This window comes from Camelina sativa, chromosome 15, assembly GCF_030686135.1.
Source record: "Camelina sativa cultivar CO46 ecotype springtype chromosome 15, ASM3068613v1".
Taxonomy (NCBI): domain Eukaryota; kingdom Viridiplantae; phylum Streptophyta; class Magnoliopsida; order Brassicales; family Brassicaceae; genus Camelina; species Camelina sativa.
In genome coordinates this window covers 13,218,619-13,237,187 of record NC_141894.1, presented here as the reverse complement: position 1 = coordinate 13,237,187, position 18,569 = coordinate 13,218,619, and the positions used below count along the sequence as shown (strand labels likewise).

The 18,569-nt window shown below is 33.3% G+C and overlaps 1 protein-coding gene and 1 non-coding gene across 3 annotated transcripts; both read left to right on the top strand.

The window, feature by feature from the left end:
* The first annotated feature begins 11,818 nt into the window (after positions 1-11,818).
* LOC104746737 (ACT domain-containing protein ACR9) lies at positions 11,819-13,849 on the top strand. Of its 2 annotated transcripts, none has more exons than XM_010468261.3 (6): positions 11,819-12,124; positions 12,224-12,442; positions 12,527-12,632; positions 12,708-13,062; positions 13,165-13,449; positions 13,531-13,849. In XM_010468261.3, exons 1-6 carry the CDS (start codon positions 11,968-11,970, stop codon positions 13,675-13,677), a joined length of 1,269 nt encoding a protein of 422 aa, XP_010466563.1. In that variant the 5' UTR covers positions 11,819-11,967; the 3' UTR covers positions 13,678-13,849. The 2 variants fall into 2 exon arrangements, with proteins under 2 accessions (XP_010466563.1, XP_087342917.1); XM_087486791.1 differs by having other exon boundaries at positions 11,827-12,124; positions 12,577-12,632.
* Positions 13,850-14,421: 572 nt separating this feature from the next.
* Positions 14,422-14,495, top strand: TRNAV-AAC (transfer RNA valine (anticodon AAC)). The gene has a single exon. It is a non-coding gene; the product is annotated as a tRNA-Val (tRNA).
* Positions 14,496-18,569: the final 4,074 nt, after the last annotated feature.

Genomic DNA, 18,569 nt, shown 5'->3' with positions numbered 1-18,569 from the left:
ACTCCTGAAACACGCTGTTCATCAACCTCATAAACGCTGCTGGCGCGTTAGTCAGCCCGAAAGGCATCACCACAAACTCATAGTGCCCATACCTCGTCCTGAAAGCAGTCGTCGGAGCACTCCTCTTGGGACAACTAGCAACCCTGTGATCCTTGCTCCCACAACCGAAGCAACTCGTACCACGCGGCTTCTGCGTAGCCTCCCATATCCTCTTGGTTCCTTGTGCAGACCTACCGCCCCTGCTGGAACCACCCTGCTGCTAAGCCTTACCAAGCTGAACTACTGGAGCTACCGCCTCTGGCTGTGCCCAGATATCCTCCTCAATCTCTGCTGCAGTCTCAACCAGCTCTGCACGCGTAGCATAACTCCGCCCTCTACAGTGAACTCTCAAATCATCACGTAGAGCCCTCAAGAACTTTCCTGGTTTGTGTGTTTGTTTGTTGCTTGTTTAGAACTTTGGAATCATTGTTGCTTGTGTGTATAGCCCAGTAGATGGGAGGATTGCCTTACTGAGTGTTTATAAAATACTCATGCATTGCAATATGTGTTTGTGGTGCAGGTAAAGGCAAAGTGTGATCGTGGAATCCAGGCAATGAAGAGGAGGATGTTCTAGGGACTCGGTTTGATGTTGTCTGGCATTGCTAGGTTGCTAGAGTTGGGTCATTAGAACATTGTTAGGTTGCTGGTTCTTTGATTCTTGATGTTTGGATATTGTTTATGTTGGAGTTATGGTTATATTTTATTATTGGTTATTGGATGGTTATTTCCGCTGTTGGATGTGTTGTGGTTAGGTGGCTAGTGAGTATGGGACCACTAGTTGTAATTTATTTTATTATATTATATTTATTATTTATTTATTAAAAAAAAAAAAAAAGGTCGGTCGTTTCACAAGCTTCTAGCACCTTTCCAGCCTTAGATCTCCCAAGAACAGCAAGGAATCTCACCAATCTCTCTCAAAAACTCAAGAACCAATTCTCTCTTTTGTTTTTCTCTAAAAACGGCGAAACAACAACAAAACACGACACTAGGTCGTTTTCCCCCTTTTACAACTCGATTTTAGGGATTTCCTAAACCAACCACGCAAACCGGACAATTAAAATTGAACCGACCAAACCGGCTACAACTAGTGTCGATCGACACCTCCTGTGGTGTCGATGGACACCCTCACCAAAATCTCAAATAATAGGTTTGCGGGTGTTACAATAAAACCAACTTAACCCAGTTTGATGCATATGCGATATCTTCATGAACGATGGCTTTTGTCTACTGATTTTGCTTACTTTAGGAAATTCTCGAATCTCTTTTTCTACTTTCATGATGAGAAGTCAGAATTGCTAAACCCTTGTCCTCTGAGAATCAAAAACTGGAATGAAGCAGAGATCTATGAATCCGTGACCTCCAAGATCCTTACGTTTTCGATAACCAAGAGACTTATTTTTTAAAAAAAAATTATTGTTGTTGTTATTAAAAAAAAAATATTTCCATCTATTAGATTAATTAGATGAAGAAACTCTTTAAGAAATTTTTCATTTGGATTTTGACGTATTTTTCTTATTTAAATTATATCTTTTTAACTATAATGTTTATAGCTTAGTTAAAATTATTTACTTAATATATATATATATATATATATCATAAAATAGTTTTTAATAGACCCAAAACTAATGTTAGTTTGATATTTCATATTTACTTAAAGCAAAACCATAATTCAATTCAATTTATATATAGTATGCAAAACTATGAAATAAATTCTATTTATATTATTTTAATGTTTTATCATAGTGAAATTAAAATTAAATTAACATTTCATTGATATTATGTTATGTATCTTATTATATAAAGCTTGGTTCTCAAAGTTAGTAACTCACCAGATCGTGACACGGGTTAGTTTTAACGATCAGAAATCAAAGTTAAATACTCACTAGATCGTGACATTTTTCAGTTTTAACGATTAAATATCAAAGTTAGTAACTCATCAGATTGTGACACGTGTCAATTTTAACGATCAGAAATCAGATATCAAAGTGAGTAACTCATCAGAGCGTGACACATGTCAATTTTAACGATCAGAAATCACATATCAAAGTTAGTAACTCATCAGAGCGTGACACGTGTCAATTTTAACGATCAGAATTCACAGTTTTCAAACTTAGTAAAATGATGCATAAGATAATCGTAATTTCTTATTATGTTAAAACAATTTTGTTAATCCTAAAAGGAAAAGAATTGTAAATACACCCCTCTATATAAGCAAATAGATGATGACATATTTTTCACCAAACAAAATAATTTCTACTAGTTTTGTTTTTCTTGGTAAAATTTTCTTCTTTATATTTTTATTAACCTTTTGGTAAAATGGAAGATTAATATATGCATCTTCTTTTTCTAATACTGTATTTTAAAATTTATTGTAGTCATTTTAGATTGTTTTATTTAATTTATATTTTCATCTTTGAGTTATTTGAGAATTATAAATTACCGTGCTTATAATTTTCTATTATTTCTTCAATTATGTCAAATTAATTCTCTTCTAATTTTTAACCTTGATTGGTTGGTCATAGACCTTTTTTTTTGGTTCAAACATAATTGTTACAATTCGTTCAATCTCAAAAGGAGATAAAGATAAAGATGCAAAAGTTCATCAACCTAATGGTTGGATAAATTAGGTTAATCAAACACAAGTTTACAACAAAGATAGATAGATTGGAAAAACATAAATCGTTGTTGATAGATCTATAGGAGCTTAGAGACAGAGACTACATCATGGTGTGTCAAAGAAACTTCCATTAATACGTTGGAAAATTTAACATTAGTTATTATCGAAAGATTTTGTGACGTTGGAAAATGGTCTTTCGTTTTATTGGTTGCTGGAGCAAGCCACTTTGAGATAACTAAAAGACGTGAACATGTTCTCTCTACACATGAGGAGGGCAGAGCCAAGGTTCTGTCTATGGTGGAGGAGGTTGGACATAAGGTTATCTCCCCAAGGGAGGAAGGTGGGAGAGGTTGGACGCAAGGTTATCTTCCCAAGAGAGGAAGGCGGAGCGAAGGTTTTCTCCATGGTGGAAGAGGTTGGACGCAAGGTTCTCTCCGTAAGGGAGGAGGACAAAACCGAGTTCTCTCCATGGTTAATCATACAGTATTGTGATTTAATTTATTTTTTTACTCAAAATGTTTTTTTGAGATAATAATTTTAGTGATTAAAGAAACTATGCAAAAGTGAAAGTAAAGAGACATATAATAGTTGGCTTAATTTTTTCATATAGATATTTTTTAGGTGGTGGTAAATAATATATTTGTAACATACAGTACATAGGTGTAAAAAATACACTTTTAATGGTAACATACATAAAAGATTTGTATATGGATATAAATGTGTATTATAGGAAAAAAATATAATTAATATACAATAAATTTTAATATATTTTTATTAAATTTAATTTTATTTACAAAACTTTAAACCTGCACATCGGGCGGGTCCTTATCTTAAGTAACCTGTTTTTTTTATCTGTATATGTGTTTGATATTATTTATAACTAATTAAATTTAAAATAATTTATTAATAAGTGGAAACATGTTAATCTATATTAATAAAAAGTAGAAGCTATAAGCTCCTAAAACCTTATTTATCGGGGGTTTATGATAGAGTTCTTAGTCTTTTGGCTAAAAAAAATTAATCAGAATTGAAAATAAATGTAAGATCTCTCTTTATATAAGAGACGGAATCGTGGTTTAAGGGGCGATACGTGTCGCCATTCTATTGGTCTAAATAATAATACAAAAGAGAAAAAAAAAACATTTCGTCTATCTATTTCTTTTTTCCTCTCTCTCTCTCTCGGTTGCGATTAATCGACGAAACGATTGATGAATATGGAATCTGAAGCTTGAAGGTTTTGAATCGAATGACCTGGAATCAAAGGAAGGGTATGGATTCGAAGGGACTGGAGATAAGTAGCAACGGTGATTTGGAAGCCAATCGCCGAAGAAAGAATCGACTACCAGTTGGAGATTGATGCAGGTTGAATATGGAGTCGATTTAATCGGTAGAGAGATTGAATCAATTGGAATCAGAAAGATAAGTTTCTTAGTACAATTGTTTGAATCGGAAATTGTTTTATGATTAGGATTTTTTGATTTTGGATCGGAATTGAAGGTTATTTGAAGTTTGTTAGAAAATTAGGGTTTTTGTTGTGCATGTGTTCCAAATTGGTCATTTTATTTGATATTGTTAGTGAAATTGATCATCTTTTTTTATTCCCTCTTTCTCTGTTTTGAAAATGGAATTGAATCTGATATCAATATGAAGGGTTTAATGATGATGATGTCGTTGCTTGGTGGTGGTGGTGGAGGAGGAGGAAGTTGTGGTGGTGGAGTTGGTGGTGGCGGCGGAGGGAGATTTATGAATTATTCTTCATCATTTTTGGTTCCTCCTTCTGCTCCTCACTCTCCTAATTACTCTGGTGGTCTCCAATCACAGTCTTCTGTCTTCGTTGAGCAAGATAAGTAATTGAATCTCAGTTTCTATATATATATATATATATATTTTGAGTTTCATATTGTTTGGTGGTTTTATGATTAGCTGATGTATCTGATGAAGTTTGTTGGTCTTTGTTTTGACTATTTTTGTTTTTTTAGATCTTATATAGTTCTTGATGAATCTGGATATCGGGAGAGCAAACTCACTCGCATGTTGAAGGATTGTTTACAAGGATGCAACAGAACGTTGCTGATCACTTGTTTGGTAGATACTTTGCTTGCTTTTGAGTTATTTGTTTTCAGTTTATGATTAACTGAATGTAATTGCTGGCGATGCTAACCCTTTTTTTTGTTTCAGCCCCGGGAATTTAGCCAAGACTCCTTTTACATGCTAAACTTAGCATCACGGATCTGTCTAGGCGGTAACCGAGCCATGAATAATCCTACTAAGAAGAAGATCAACGGTCTTGAAAAATCTATTTCACTATCCTCTGCTGCTCAAAGGAGACAGACACCTTTGACTATGTCTGCTACTGCTTGGGTCATTATTATTTAGAAATCTTGTCTATATTGGTTATAAAGAAGTGAAACTAAATTAGTCTTTTCTCATCTCTTGTGTATTTACAGGGAGGATCTAAAGAAGTTAAAGGTGAGATGACTAGCTTAAGAGAATTTTTCAAATATTCAACTTCTTATTTTTAGGTTAGCACCTAACTTTTTTATGGCCTATATAGATGAATGACAGGGTATTGGCGAGAAAAGAGCAAATGTATAGTTGAGCTCCGCGATGAATCTCTATTTCACACGGTAAGTGCCACAGTGTTTTACAAATGAGAAGTTGCACCCCAATTCCCTATCACAATGAATTAACAACAAACTGTTATATGACTTAAAAAATAACAATTCCCTATCACCTTGTTCTCTTCTTATCTTCTCTCTTATCTAATTGAGCCATTTGAATTTAATTTGCAGAGGCAGTGTTCGGTTATTCCCTAAAGGTCCTTCATCTTGCATCGTAGAAGTAAAGAACACTCCATCGGTTAGTAACTATTTACCTTTAAAATCTCTATGTGACGCTGAATGTTATATATAGACTGTTTTTCTTATTACCTTTCATGAATTCAGGCTACCTCTTAGGTCATGAGTCGAGTGTGTGATTGAAGCTACCTCTTAGGCCATCAATGAAGGTAATTTATTATCCTTCTCTTTTTTAATTTGTTTGGTGTTAGTTTAGGTATGACTCGAGTGAGTGAATGATGTGTTAGTTGCTTTGTGTTAAATGTGCTTTCACTGTTAGTTCATTAGCTACCACTTAGGCCAGCAATACGTTTACTGTTAGTTGGTTTGTGTTAAATGTGTTAGTACTTGTGGCTTTGTGTTAGTTGGAGCGTGTAGATGTTAAATGTGTTAGTACTTATTGCTTTGTGATGGTTTGTGTTAGGTAAACACTTAATTGCTAAATTTAAACCACTTAGTAGTAAAAGTAAATTTTTACTTAAAACTTATAAATTGAAAGACTTCCTTTTAACAAACACACTTGTTCTTTAACAAACACCCTTGTTCTTTAACACAACCGATTCCTTTTCATACTAAAAACACATCTATAAAAGGTAATGGAGTAAAAAGGGGAAGAGCGAGTATTGATGGGTCTGAACAGGATGCACACCATCCGATTGATGTGGATGAACCATTGCCCCGTCCTCCTGGTGTTAAGGCTGCCAAGGGGAAGTTGAAAAAAAGCTCTAACACCCAACCGATTGATGTGGAGGAAGCTGGGAAAGCTTACTTGGAGTTTCAGTTGGATCGAGTTTGAAGATGTATGAGATGAAGCAGAAGGACTTTGAATTGAAAGAGAAGGAGTTCGCGATGAAGAAGGAGCATATCAAGCATGTGATGCTTGAAAATCTGATTGCTAAAAAGGATTCACTAACTGAATCAGAAAAAGCTCTTAAGGAGAAGCTAATTAATGGCATGATGTCATTAGGTTGAACTTTAGAAGGATGCATATGTTGTATGAACTATGTTCGTGTTTGTAGTGTTTTCAAATGTATTCGACTGTTAGTGTTTTAATTTTGTAATCTTATGTTTGCTGTTTAAGTTTGTTATGAACTTTGTAATCTTTGTTTAAGTTTGTAATCTTTGTAATCTTTGTAATCTTTGATTTTTGTTGATAACAAATCTTTGTTATCTTTGTTATGAATTTGAATCTTTGTTATAAATTTGAATCTTTGTTATAAATTTGAATCAGTTTGTTTGTTTGTTTGTTTCAGTTTCAGTTTGGTGTTAAGTTTGTTTCAGTTTGTTTCACTTTGTGTACTCGATTGGTGTAAACTTTGTTTCATTTTTATACTTGTCTTGCAGGTACAAACCGATTTCCACCAAAGATGACCCGTGACACATAAAGAAGAAGATAGATTCGAAGATGTTCACACATTTTCACTTTTGAATATTGTTGTACTTTCACCACATTTTTTTACAAGCACTTTTGTATTTTTGTGCTTCTACCACACATGTTTTCTTATCATTTTACAACCACATGTAATGTCCAATGTTTGTACCACATGTTTTCTTATCACTTTACAACCACATGTAATGTCTAAAATTTTCTATATAATGTCCAAAGCCACCACAACAAATATTCACACCAAACCATCATCTCCTTTGATAATTTTTAAACACAAAAACACTTCTTCTTTGTTTCTAAACATTCTAAAATGGCTTCTTCTTCCCATAATGATGTTGATGAAATTCTTGATGAATGTTTTAATCAAACATGCGTTCAAATCACCAATCATGTATGGCAAAATCTTCTTACTCCACCAATCCAAAGTCAACCACCACCTAAACCAAGAAAAAAGCGAATTCACATTGAAAGAAATCGAGAAGTTGGTCATGACCACTTGTGGAATGATTATTTCAGTGAAGATCCTACTTACCCTCCCAACATATTCCGTCGCCGTTTTAGGATGAACAAGCCATTTTTCATTCGTATTGTGGATAAGCTCGCAAATGAAGTTCCCTATTTTCAACAAAGAAGAGATGCTACCGGAAGGTTGGGTATGTCTACATTGCAAAAGTGTACAGCAGCAATTCGTATGATGGCATATGGTTCTGCAGCTGATGCGTTTGACGAATACCTCCGAATTTCTGCAAACGTGGCGCTATCATGCTTGGACAATTTTACAGATGCAGTCGTAAATTTATTTGGAGATGAGTACTTGAGAAGACCCACACCAGCAGATCTTCAAAGACTACTCGACATTGGCGAGTTACGCGGATTTCCCGGCATGATAGGAAACATCGACTGTATGCATTGGGAGTGGAAGAATTGTCCCACCGCATGGAAAGGTCAATACACCCGCGGATCTGGAAAGCCCACAATCGTTTTAGAGGCGGTGGCTTCATATGATCTCTGGATCTGGCATGCTTTCTTTGGACTACCAGGTACATTAAACGATATCAATATTCTTGACCGATCTCCAGTCTTTGATGATATTTTGCATTGTCGAGCTTCTAAAGTTAAATACAGTGTCAATGGATATGAGTATAAATTGGCTTACTATCTGACGGATGGTATTTATCCAAAATGGTCTACTTTTATCTAATCTATTCCACTGCCACAAACTCCAAAAGCCGCTTTATTTGCAAGACAACAAGAAGCTGTGCGTAAAGATGTAGAGCGTGCTTTTGGAGTTTTGCAGGCTCGATTTGCCATTGTCAGGAACCCGGCTCTTATTTGGGATAAGGTAAAAATTGGGAAAATAATGAGAGCGTGTATCATACTGCACAATATGATAGTAGAGGACGAACGAGATGGGTACACTCTGTTTGATGAAACTGAATTCACAGAAATGGAGTCAAGTAGAGCTTCGGAAGTTGACTACACGCTTCCAACACCCAGGCCTTCATGTGTCGCTACTATGCTCAAGAATCAAAAGGATGTTCGTGATAAAGAAAAAAATAAATGCTTGCAAGATGATTTGGTTGAGAATATTTGGGCAAAATTTGGAGCAAATCAGTATTAAAATTAATCATTCTCTCCATTTATAAATTGCACTTCTGTTGTAATTGTTGTACCCACGATTCGTCATCTCGGATAACAGGCAAAGGGCCTGGGCCGGGCACACTAAGCGGGCTAAGGATGTAGCTCGGGTCTGCCCATCATGCCCATAGAAAAGAAGAGAGCGCGAGAGGTGACACATCAGTCAGCTCGCAGCTCGAGCTCGGTCAAAGATTCCTGCATTCAAGTGTATTAATTAGGACGCGAAAATTGTTTAAAATTAATTATGCATTAATGGGGTAATTAATTTGTCTGTATAAATAGGTATTGGGGGGAGTCTTTGTAAGAGGATCGAACATTTTTTCTCTCAAGTAGTATTATACAGTTTTAACATTCAAACACTCCTTTTCAGTTCGGAACTCTTAACGGTGATAAGTTCCTCTACACGTAAATCACTTCGGAAGAAGAGAATTGATCTCAGTTCTCACAATAATACGTAAAACACTCCTTTTTATTATGTTTTGTATGATCGAAAATTAATTAAAATGCAATATTTTCTAATTTTATAAAATCTTAAATGTTTACACATTTATACCACTTCTATTCTATTTAAAATTTTAAAATTTTAAAAAACAATATTTTCAAAAATAAGAGACCCAAAATAAGAACCTACCAAATAAAAGAGAAATTTTTATCTAAGAGATCATGGGGTCTTATATTTCAAACAGTACACAATTAATTCATAAAAAATTAAGAACTCCCCTTATATGAACCCCCCGATAAATTTGCTCTAAGGCTGTCCACCTAAGCTTTAAAACATCCAATCGGAATTCGACATGTCACTTATTAACCTTTTTAAAATTTTCAGAATTTTCTATATTAAGATATTTTTTAAGTGACCAATTAGGATTTGACATGCCATTGATTAACATTTTTCAAATTTCCAGAATTTTTTGAAAAAAGAAAAATTTTAAATTTATAGAAATAAAAGAACTATGTACAATATCCCACATCGGCTAGAAATTTTTTAGACAATGGTTCAGAACCATTATAAATAAGATTAATATGCTTCCAACAACGAATGAGCAGGAAAGCTTGATTTATTAGGCGTCCAAGTTTAAAAGTTTTATTCAGTTTGATCCGGTTTTTTATCTGATCAAATTAAAACTTCAAAAAAGTTTCAAAAAAATATTATAATATTTAAAATTTTTAAAACTTTTAAAAAGTTTTTAAATTTATAATTTTTAAATTTAAACAGTTTCAAAATATTATAAATATTGAAACTTCTTAAAAGGTTCAAATATTATATTTTGAACCTTTTAAAAGTTTAAAAATATTATAAATATTGAAACTTCTAAAAGCCTTAGCTTTTAAAAGGTTTCAAAATATTATAATTTTTAAATTTTAAAAATTTCTTAACATTTAAAAGGTTTTTAAAAAATTATAATTAATTAATTTTAAAAATTTTAAATATTATATATATATTAAAACTTGAAAATTTTAAAAGGTTCAAATATTAAAAATATTTAAACTTCATAGAATGTTTTAAAACATTACACTTACTTAACTTCCATAGAAATTTTAAGACATTATATCTTCTGATATTGTACATAGTATTTAAAATAAAAGTAGAAGCTTCTAAGGCTGTCCACCTAGGATTTAAAACATCCAATCGGAATTCGACATCTCACAAAATTAACATTTTTTAAATTTCCAGAATTTTCTATATTAAGATATTTTTAAAACGACCAATCTCGATAAGACAACTCAATATTTAAAAATTTTGAAATTATGTTAAATTTCTAATTTAAAATACTTATAAATAAGTGTATTTACAACGTCCCACATCGGCTAGAAAATTTTAGACAACGGCTGAAAACCATTATAAATAAGACTATTATGCTTCCAACTATGAATGAGCAGGAAGCTTGATTTATCAGGCATCCAATTTTTTTTTTTTTAAAGTTTAAAATATTATAGTTATTAAAATTTTTTAAAAGTTCAAATATTATAAGTATTAAAACTTTATAGGATGTTTAAAAATATTATAAATACCTCCATAGAAAGTTTAAAATATTATAAATATTTAAACTCTATAAGAAGTTTAAGTATTATTAATATTTAACTCTCAAAAATTTAAAACATGTTTTTATGTATGACTTTATAGATGATTGATATTGTTTATGTAAAATTATCTTTTGGGTCAAAGGAAGAAGGATTGAGATCGCTAAATCTTGATTTGATGTTGTTTAAGTTAATTTTTGAGGTTTAAAGAAGAATGATCGACGACAAACACAAATATTTTATTAGCTATACATTACTTTTTCTACAAGTAATTTGCAATTTTGTAATATTAAGGATTTTTGGTTTGAAAAGTTTCAATACGTGTGTATCTAAAACCAAGTAAGTATACAGGTGAAAGTATCAATTATTGGGTGCATGTAGTGACTAAGCTGGTCCGTAAAATTGCACAAATTTTACGAGATAATAGGCAATGATTTTGGTATTAGAGTTTGATGGGTAAACATGTTGTGTGACAGTCTAAAAAAAGGTTTTAAATAATTATTCAGCGGAAGAATATGAGGAAGCTGATGAGGAAGAGGAAGAAGATGAGTATAATGAAAAACCGGACGGTAAAAGTAACGATGACATTTAGCATAAAAATTTGACAATAAAAATGATGAGAAAGAATATGAAGAGTAAGAAAACAATGAAAATTAAATCACGAAGTCATAGATGGTGGTGGTCAATCAAATATAAAAAAACCAAGATTAATTCATGATTATAAAAATATTTTATTTGTCTGATGGTCAAAGAAACGGTTTAGGATATGCTAGGTCACCTGCCTTGCCTGGATGTCCAATTAATTTCATGATTTTTTTGATCATATTTGAATTTTTAACACAAGTGACTTTTATATTTTTAAAAGTAAAATTTTTACCAATCAATTATAATTTAAAAATTTATATAAGCTAATATTTCATAACTTTATCAATTATATATAATTTTTACAAAAATATATCAAATAAACTCCTTGTCTGTATAAGAGCAAACTAATTTAAATATTTTATGAAAATATTTACTAGGTTTTATAAATGAGTAGGTTTTGTAAAATATTTCTATATCAGGATTCATTTACTTAAATTTGGTTAATACACTGATTGGAATCTGTCGTATCAAAAATCAACTCCGGTTATCTGGTTTGCCGTGAACAAAATCAAAATATGTGTTATGAACCGGACTGCGATAATTGGTTATTATACCAACCCGTGTTGTATGTATACGGGACTAACCGGTTTGCTATATCAAACCGAATTTAACTTTCGGTTTACAACAAAATTTCAAAAATTGTCAAATCATATAATCTCTCACTCTCTCTCATATGTTCTAGACTTCTAGAGAGAATCAGAAAGGGAAGGATCCAGAGGAGACGAAGCTTTGGATTGGAATCAGCTCTCGCCGTGAATTTTATCGGAATCGATTCACGAGAAATGAGAGCTCCGGGAAGCGAAGACACCGTCATGATAGAATTGGGGAAGAAGCTGGGAGACGCGCATGTTATCACCGTGAATTGTCCTGATAAGACTGGTTTATGTTGCGATGTTTGCAGAATCATCCTCGATTTCGGACTTTACATCACAAAAGGAGGTACGATTCTTCCAGAAATTGGCTCGATTCAGTAATCCTGACCATGTTCTTCTGTAATTTTTGTTGCTTAGATAACGAAATGATTTTGGTGTGTGTTAGATGTTACAACTGATGGAGTATGGTGTTACATAGTATTGTGGGTGGTTCCTTACTATGATTCTCTTAGATTGAGATGGTCACATTTGAAGAACCAGCTTGTATCTGTATGCCCGTCTTGCTCAACCTACTTTGTGCTCGATTTAATGCCTTCTTGTCCTGCATCAACGCCTGTTTACTTGTTGAAGTTCTTTTGCCTAGACCGTAACGGACTCTTGCAGGGTACTGTGACTGATCTGATCGTCTTGTGTGTTGATTTTGCCGTATTGAGTGTTTATCTTGATTTTGTGAGAATCTTGTTTGTAGATGTTACTAGAGTACTAACTGAGCTTGAGCTCTCAATTCAAACCGTGAAGGTCACTACGACGCCAGATGGGAGAGTTATGGATCTTTTCTTCATTACAGATAACATGTGAGTGAGAGTTGACTCAAAATTAATCTGCTCCTTAAGACTTATTCGTAGTAATGTTTACCATTGTCTGCTTAGGGATCTTTTACATACAGAGAAGCGCCAAGAGGATACACGAGGGAAGTTTCGTTCTGTCTTGGGAGAATCCTGTATAAGCTGTGAACTTCAGTTAGCTGGTCCTGAGTATGATTGTCATCAGAATATTCCATCTCTTTCTCCAGCAGTGGCTGAGGAGTTGTTTTCGTCTGAGCAGCTTACCGATGAAGATAACCGCGTACAGCTACTTACTGATGATATGATAAAGCTGAAGGATTCTGCAATCGCAGTTGACAACTGTTTAAGCCCGGCTCACACATTACTCCAAATACGTTGTGTTGATCACAGAGGCCTTCTCTATGATGTATTAAGAACATTAAAAGACTTTGAGACTAAGGTATATGGTAAAACTTACATGCGTATTTTGTCAGATTTTATGATATTATTAGTACACTGGCTTTCTTTTGTGTTATCTTAGTTTTGTGATCTGTTTCTGCAGATGTGTTATGGCAGGTTCTCACCTCAAACACAAGGTCATCGGGACCTAGACCTATTTATTCAGCTGAAAGATGGGAACAAGATTGTGGATCCTGATAAGCAGAATTCGTTATGTTCACGTCTGAAAGCTGAAATGCTTCACCCTTTACGTGTCATAATAACAAACCGAGGGCCAGACACTGAACTTATGGTTGCTAATCCAGTTGAGCTATCTGGTAAAGGAAGACCAAGAGTGTTCTATGACGTGAACCTTTCACTAAAAGTGCTTGGAATCTGCGTTTTCTCGGTAAGAAACAAATCTCTTCACGGAAATATTAGAACCAGCGACTTTAATTGTGAACTATGTTGTCTTGTGATTCATTCTCAGGCTGAAATAAGGAGGTACACGGCCAGTGACAGAGAATGGGAAGTGTACAGATTTCTTTTGGATGATAACTGTATGTTCCAGCTCGGTAGTGCTTCTGCTAGGAATGAGATTGTTAACAAAGTGAGAAGAACATTAATGGGTTGGTAAATTGGTATCTTAATCATTAATTTTCCCCCATTTTAGGTCCACTCACTACCTAATTTAGCACCCCCACGAACCTGTGCTTCCCTTCACTGATACATTATGCTCGAAATTAGCTAACGAAAACAACCGAGATATGTAATTATACAATTTGATAGAAAGAACTCTCGATTCCAAATTGTTCGAGTTATACAATTGGAGTAGCTAGGAACTAATAATTCAGGCCTTCCAAATTCATCTACTTCTGATATTAATTTCATCCACATCTTCTTCTAGATATCCTCCCTCTTCTTTTCTTGAATTACGATGTTATCAAAACTCGAAACATCGTAATTAACACCAAACGAATATCAATACCAACAAGTTGACCGACATCACCCCAAATGTCATTGTCTGCACTTGAGAGGTTTAGTTAAAGAAGATCCTACTAATTTGAAATAATCTATGTATGAAAAGGTTCAAGATAGGTCTAGATTCTAGAAGTTGTAGCTTTACCTAAATTTGTATGAATAAGTCGGAAATACCAAGTGGTTTTAGCAATAAGGCACAAATGACAACTTGGTAGTTTTCTCAGAGCCATAAGTAACCAACCTTCTTGTTATGATCTCGGTTAGATTGTTTGTCGAGGGTTTGTGCGTAGTTTTCTTACAATAATATTTTGACAAATAACATCAGTTTTGTTTTGTTTGTGTTATCGGTCGATATGTCACTTTTGGTCTATAAACTCTTATGATGTAGAATTGACAAGTAGGTTTCGTGGTGTAGTTGGTTATCACGTCAGTCTAACACACTGAAGGTCTCCGGTTCGAACCCGGGCGAAGCCATTGTTTTTTTTTTTTTTTTTAATATCTTTCTTTGGCCTGTTAGAGATCCTCTTTCTCCTTTCCAATATAAAACCCACTTGAATTCATCTATTTAATTAGTTGTTGTTATCTTCATTTTAGTACATGCGATTCATCCTCATAACATCTCCAGAAGTTTAGTTAGACAACGTACGATCCCAATTTATAATTAGAATTTCACGTTAAAGCATCAATACAATAAAACTAGAACGTGTTGCTCACCTCATCTGGCAACTCAGCATTTTAGGCTCTTCTCAGCTTGACATCTCAGAAAAATCTTTAGCCAATAAAAACATTTCAAATAATACAACTCAATATGTTTCAACCTATAATAAGTCTTTTTTTTTTCATGTCACTTTTTCTGTTAAACTTGATCATATTTTGTTGAGCTTAGTTTTTAAAATAAGTGGACTTAAAATAAGTTGCAATGAAGTCCACAAACTCATATTCTTCTCAAATCAGTGTAAATGTGAAAACAAAGAAGAATAACGTGATTGGTTTGCAACCGATTTCAGAAACTAGCCAAAAAAGACTTGTATTAAGGGATGACTGAGTTGATTGATAGTAATACTAACATAGTATCGTAGGTGTAGAGAACCTAGAGACACAAGAAAATACCACACGATTTGGAGCATATATCAAACATAGTCATCCAGATCCAAATATTTTTGTAAGATATATATTCTCGTACATATCGTTTTAATAAGAGAAGAATACTTATATATGCTAAGATCTCGATTTTCATTATGGTTGGAGTCTCGGAGAATATAATAATCTTTATGGCAATTCTTCAAATTAAAATTGACCAAAAAAAAAAAGAGAAAGAATTGAAGTTGGTTAATTTGTAATCTTTAAGAATATTAGGTAAGACCCGCGCTATGCTGCGGACTATTTTGAATAATTATTTAGTTTAAGATATATAATATTGAACATTTTATAAACTTGTAGAATTGGAATATAGTATTTTACTTTTGCTCAAATATTATTGTATACTTTATATATTTTAATATATATATATATATATATATATATATATAAGGTAACCATTTGAATGACATCCTATTAGCAAAAATACAAGATTATGAATTTTCTTTCATATGTCTTTTTTTACTGAAAAATTATTTTACTTAAAAAAAAGTCTTATTTTATTATTCTAAACAATGTTTTAAGTTTGATCCATAAAAAAAACCGAAATAGCACGCCGTCGATTAAGTTCCATCACGAGTTACTTACTTTTACTTTTATTTTAGTTAATAGTACTATAAATGACTGAAATAATATATGTTTAGCATTATAAAATTTTAAATAAATTATTAGCTTAATTTTGCCTTAGAAAAAAAAAATATATCTTATGTTGGTTTGAGTTATTTGTTTTGAATAGAGTTTTTTCAAAATAAATTTATAGAATCCTCCATCTGTTCTAAAATTGATAGACTTGATTGATCTGGTTGGAAACTAATTGCTCCCTGAAGCATTTGCAAACTTCAAGGTCTCTTTGTCCCAAATCTCTATAACAATCAACTCTAGGTTCGTTCTAAATAAAATAAAATAAATTGTGAAATCTGATCAAGTCTGGTCAATTAATAAAAAGCTAAACCAAAAATATTACCAATGAACATTGTTTAATAATTTTTAATTACAAGCACATATAAAATTATCTAAAAATAATAAAAATAAAAATATAATATAAAACAATCCCGCGGCGTAGCGTGGGTACTATCCTAGTTCTAACATAATTATGTGATTAAAGTGCTTTCAGATAACCTATAATTTTTAACTAATTCATTAGAGTACCTATTAAGTTAGACAGATCAATGCGTTTCTACTACTATACTAAGATTTAACCTGCGGTACACCACGGAATAATATTTTTAATTTTAAAAATTTTAAATTTATATTGTATTTATTTATTATTTTATTATTGTTTTATTAATTAAAAAAAAAATTACAGGTATTTGATATAAGTATTCTAAGTATAGGATTTTTGTAGTGTTTTCAAGGTTTTAAACTGTGTGGTATATGTATAGTCTAGTAATACATTTATCTCTTGGTACACATCTAAAAGTGTTTAACAAAAAAAATAAAATTCAACTTAATTCTCTATATAGGATTAATGCCAACCCGTCTCACCAAAAGCAAAATAAGTTTTTGCGTAAAAAAAAAATCAAAATAAGTTCTTTTTGTCAAGTTTAATTATGCTAATTGTTTTACCAAATTAGCATTCCCTATTTTTTATAGTTTATAATTTTTCCATGTCAATATATATAGTTTATGATAATTAATAGAATTTTAATTTTTTTGGTACTTCCTCAAAAAATAAAAAATAAACCAAATTATATTGGAGGTTTCAACATATTTAATGTGACATTTTATAATTAGATTTTCGGTTTAGGAAATTTATTAATGTTAATATAATTATCTGGATTGTAAACTTTTGTTATGAAAAATCTGTTGCATATCATTTAAATTTGAGAGATTCTAGCATTCATAAAAATAGTTTTGGAGATTTAATGGGTTAAAACTTTAATGGATAGAGTTGTTTTTGGAAAAATCGGAATGTATAGATGTTGTTCAGATTTTATGGCAAGAAATGTAACACAAATGTTGGTCAATTTAAGAAAGTTTAGTATTTGATTTTCTCTACAATTTTATTTATGGAATTGTTTTAGGGGTTAATATTGTAAAAAAAAATATTAAATAAGTAAAATTTAAAAGACATAAACCAAAATGTAGTTCAAAAATATTAATATAGATGTTATTGCATTAAATAACTTTGCTATAATCTCCTTTATGAAGTACTTCCTCAGAAAATTTTAGATTTATGAAAATAAAAGACATATATATAACGTCTGTTGTACCCACGATTGTTCATCTCGGGCAATGGGCTAAGGCCTAGACTAAGCACACTAAATGGGCCAAGGATGTAGTACGGACCGGCCCACTAAGCCCGATGAAAGGTTGAAACGTAGAGAAGCATCCCTCAAATCAGCTTGCAGCTCGGACTCGGTCAAAGATTCCCGCAATTAATTGGGTTGATTAGAGTGCGAGATTTACGTAGAGAATTTATTAGGCATTGATTGTAATGAACTGATATAAATACGTAAGGAGGGCCATTGTAACGGGGATCGAAAAACTTTTCTCTTGAGCAATAATATACACACTTTTTCTTAGCACTTTAAACTCTAAATTTAGTTTGGAACTTTAACGGGGGTGGGTTCCTCCGTTCAGAAATACTTTGGGAGGAGAATTTCGGTTTTAGTTCTCACATTTGGCGCTAGAAGGAGGGCAGCTACCACCTACACTCCATTTAGTTCTGACGTTTTGTTTTTCAAATCTTCATCGTACAGACTCTACTATGGCTAACGAATCTGCCAGTCAGGTAACTTTAGAAACAATCCAAAAGTTTTGCAGGATTTGACAGAGAAATCCGACCGTCAGCAGGCAGCCTCCGCTGCTCTGTCCAAGCGTTTCGACGGCCTGGAAGGGCAGGTCTCTACTCGTTTAGAGACAGTCACCAGTTCGATCGTTGATCTGTCAGCTTCTCACCGCACGTATGCCGATTGGGTTGATCTCCTGTCTTCCAAGCAAAACCCGCGACGACGTGCTTTAGATTTCACCGACACCATTCCACTGTTCACCGCGCAGCCGGCAACGACGACAGCAACTCCAGGGTGAGATCCAAGATGCAGAATGAGATCCGCGACATGCGATCTATGATGCATAGTGCAACTACTTTGGCACCGGACATCTCCCGAGTGATTGAAGAATCAAAGCGAACTCCTTTCACTGACCAAGTAGCCCGAGTCCGCGTCATAGATACCGGAAAGATAAAATTCTCGAGCTACGAACAAAAAGGAGACCCGACTAGTCATCTCAAAACCTTCTTGTTGACGGCTAGCCGCGTGGACCTCGAGCCTCATGAAACAGATGCCGAATACTGTAAGTTGTTCACAGAAACATTTTGTGGACCAGCTCTACTCTGGTTTGCATCCTTGGCAGCTGGCTCCATTAACAACTTCACGGAGCTATCAACTTCTTTTATCAAGCAGTATTCTA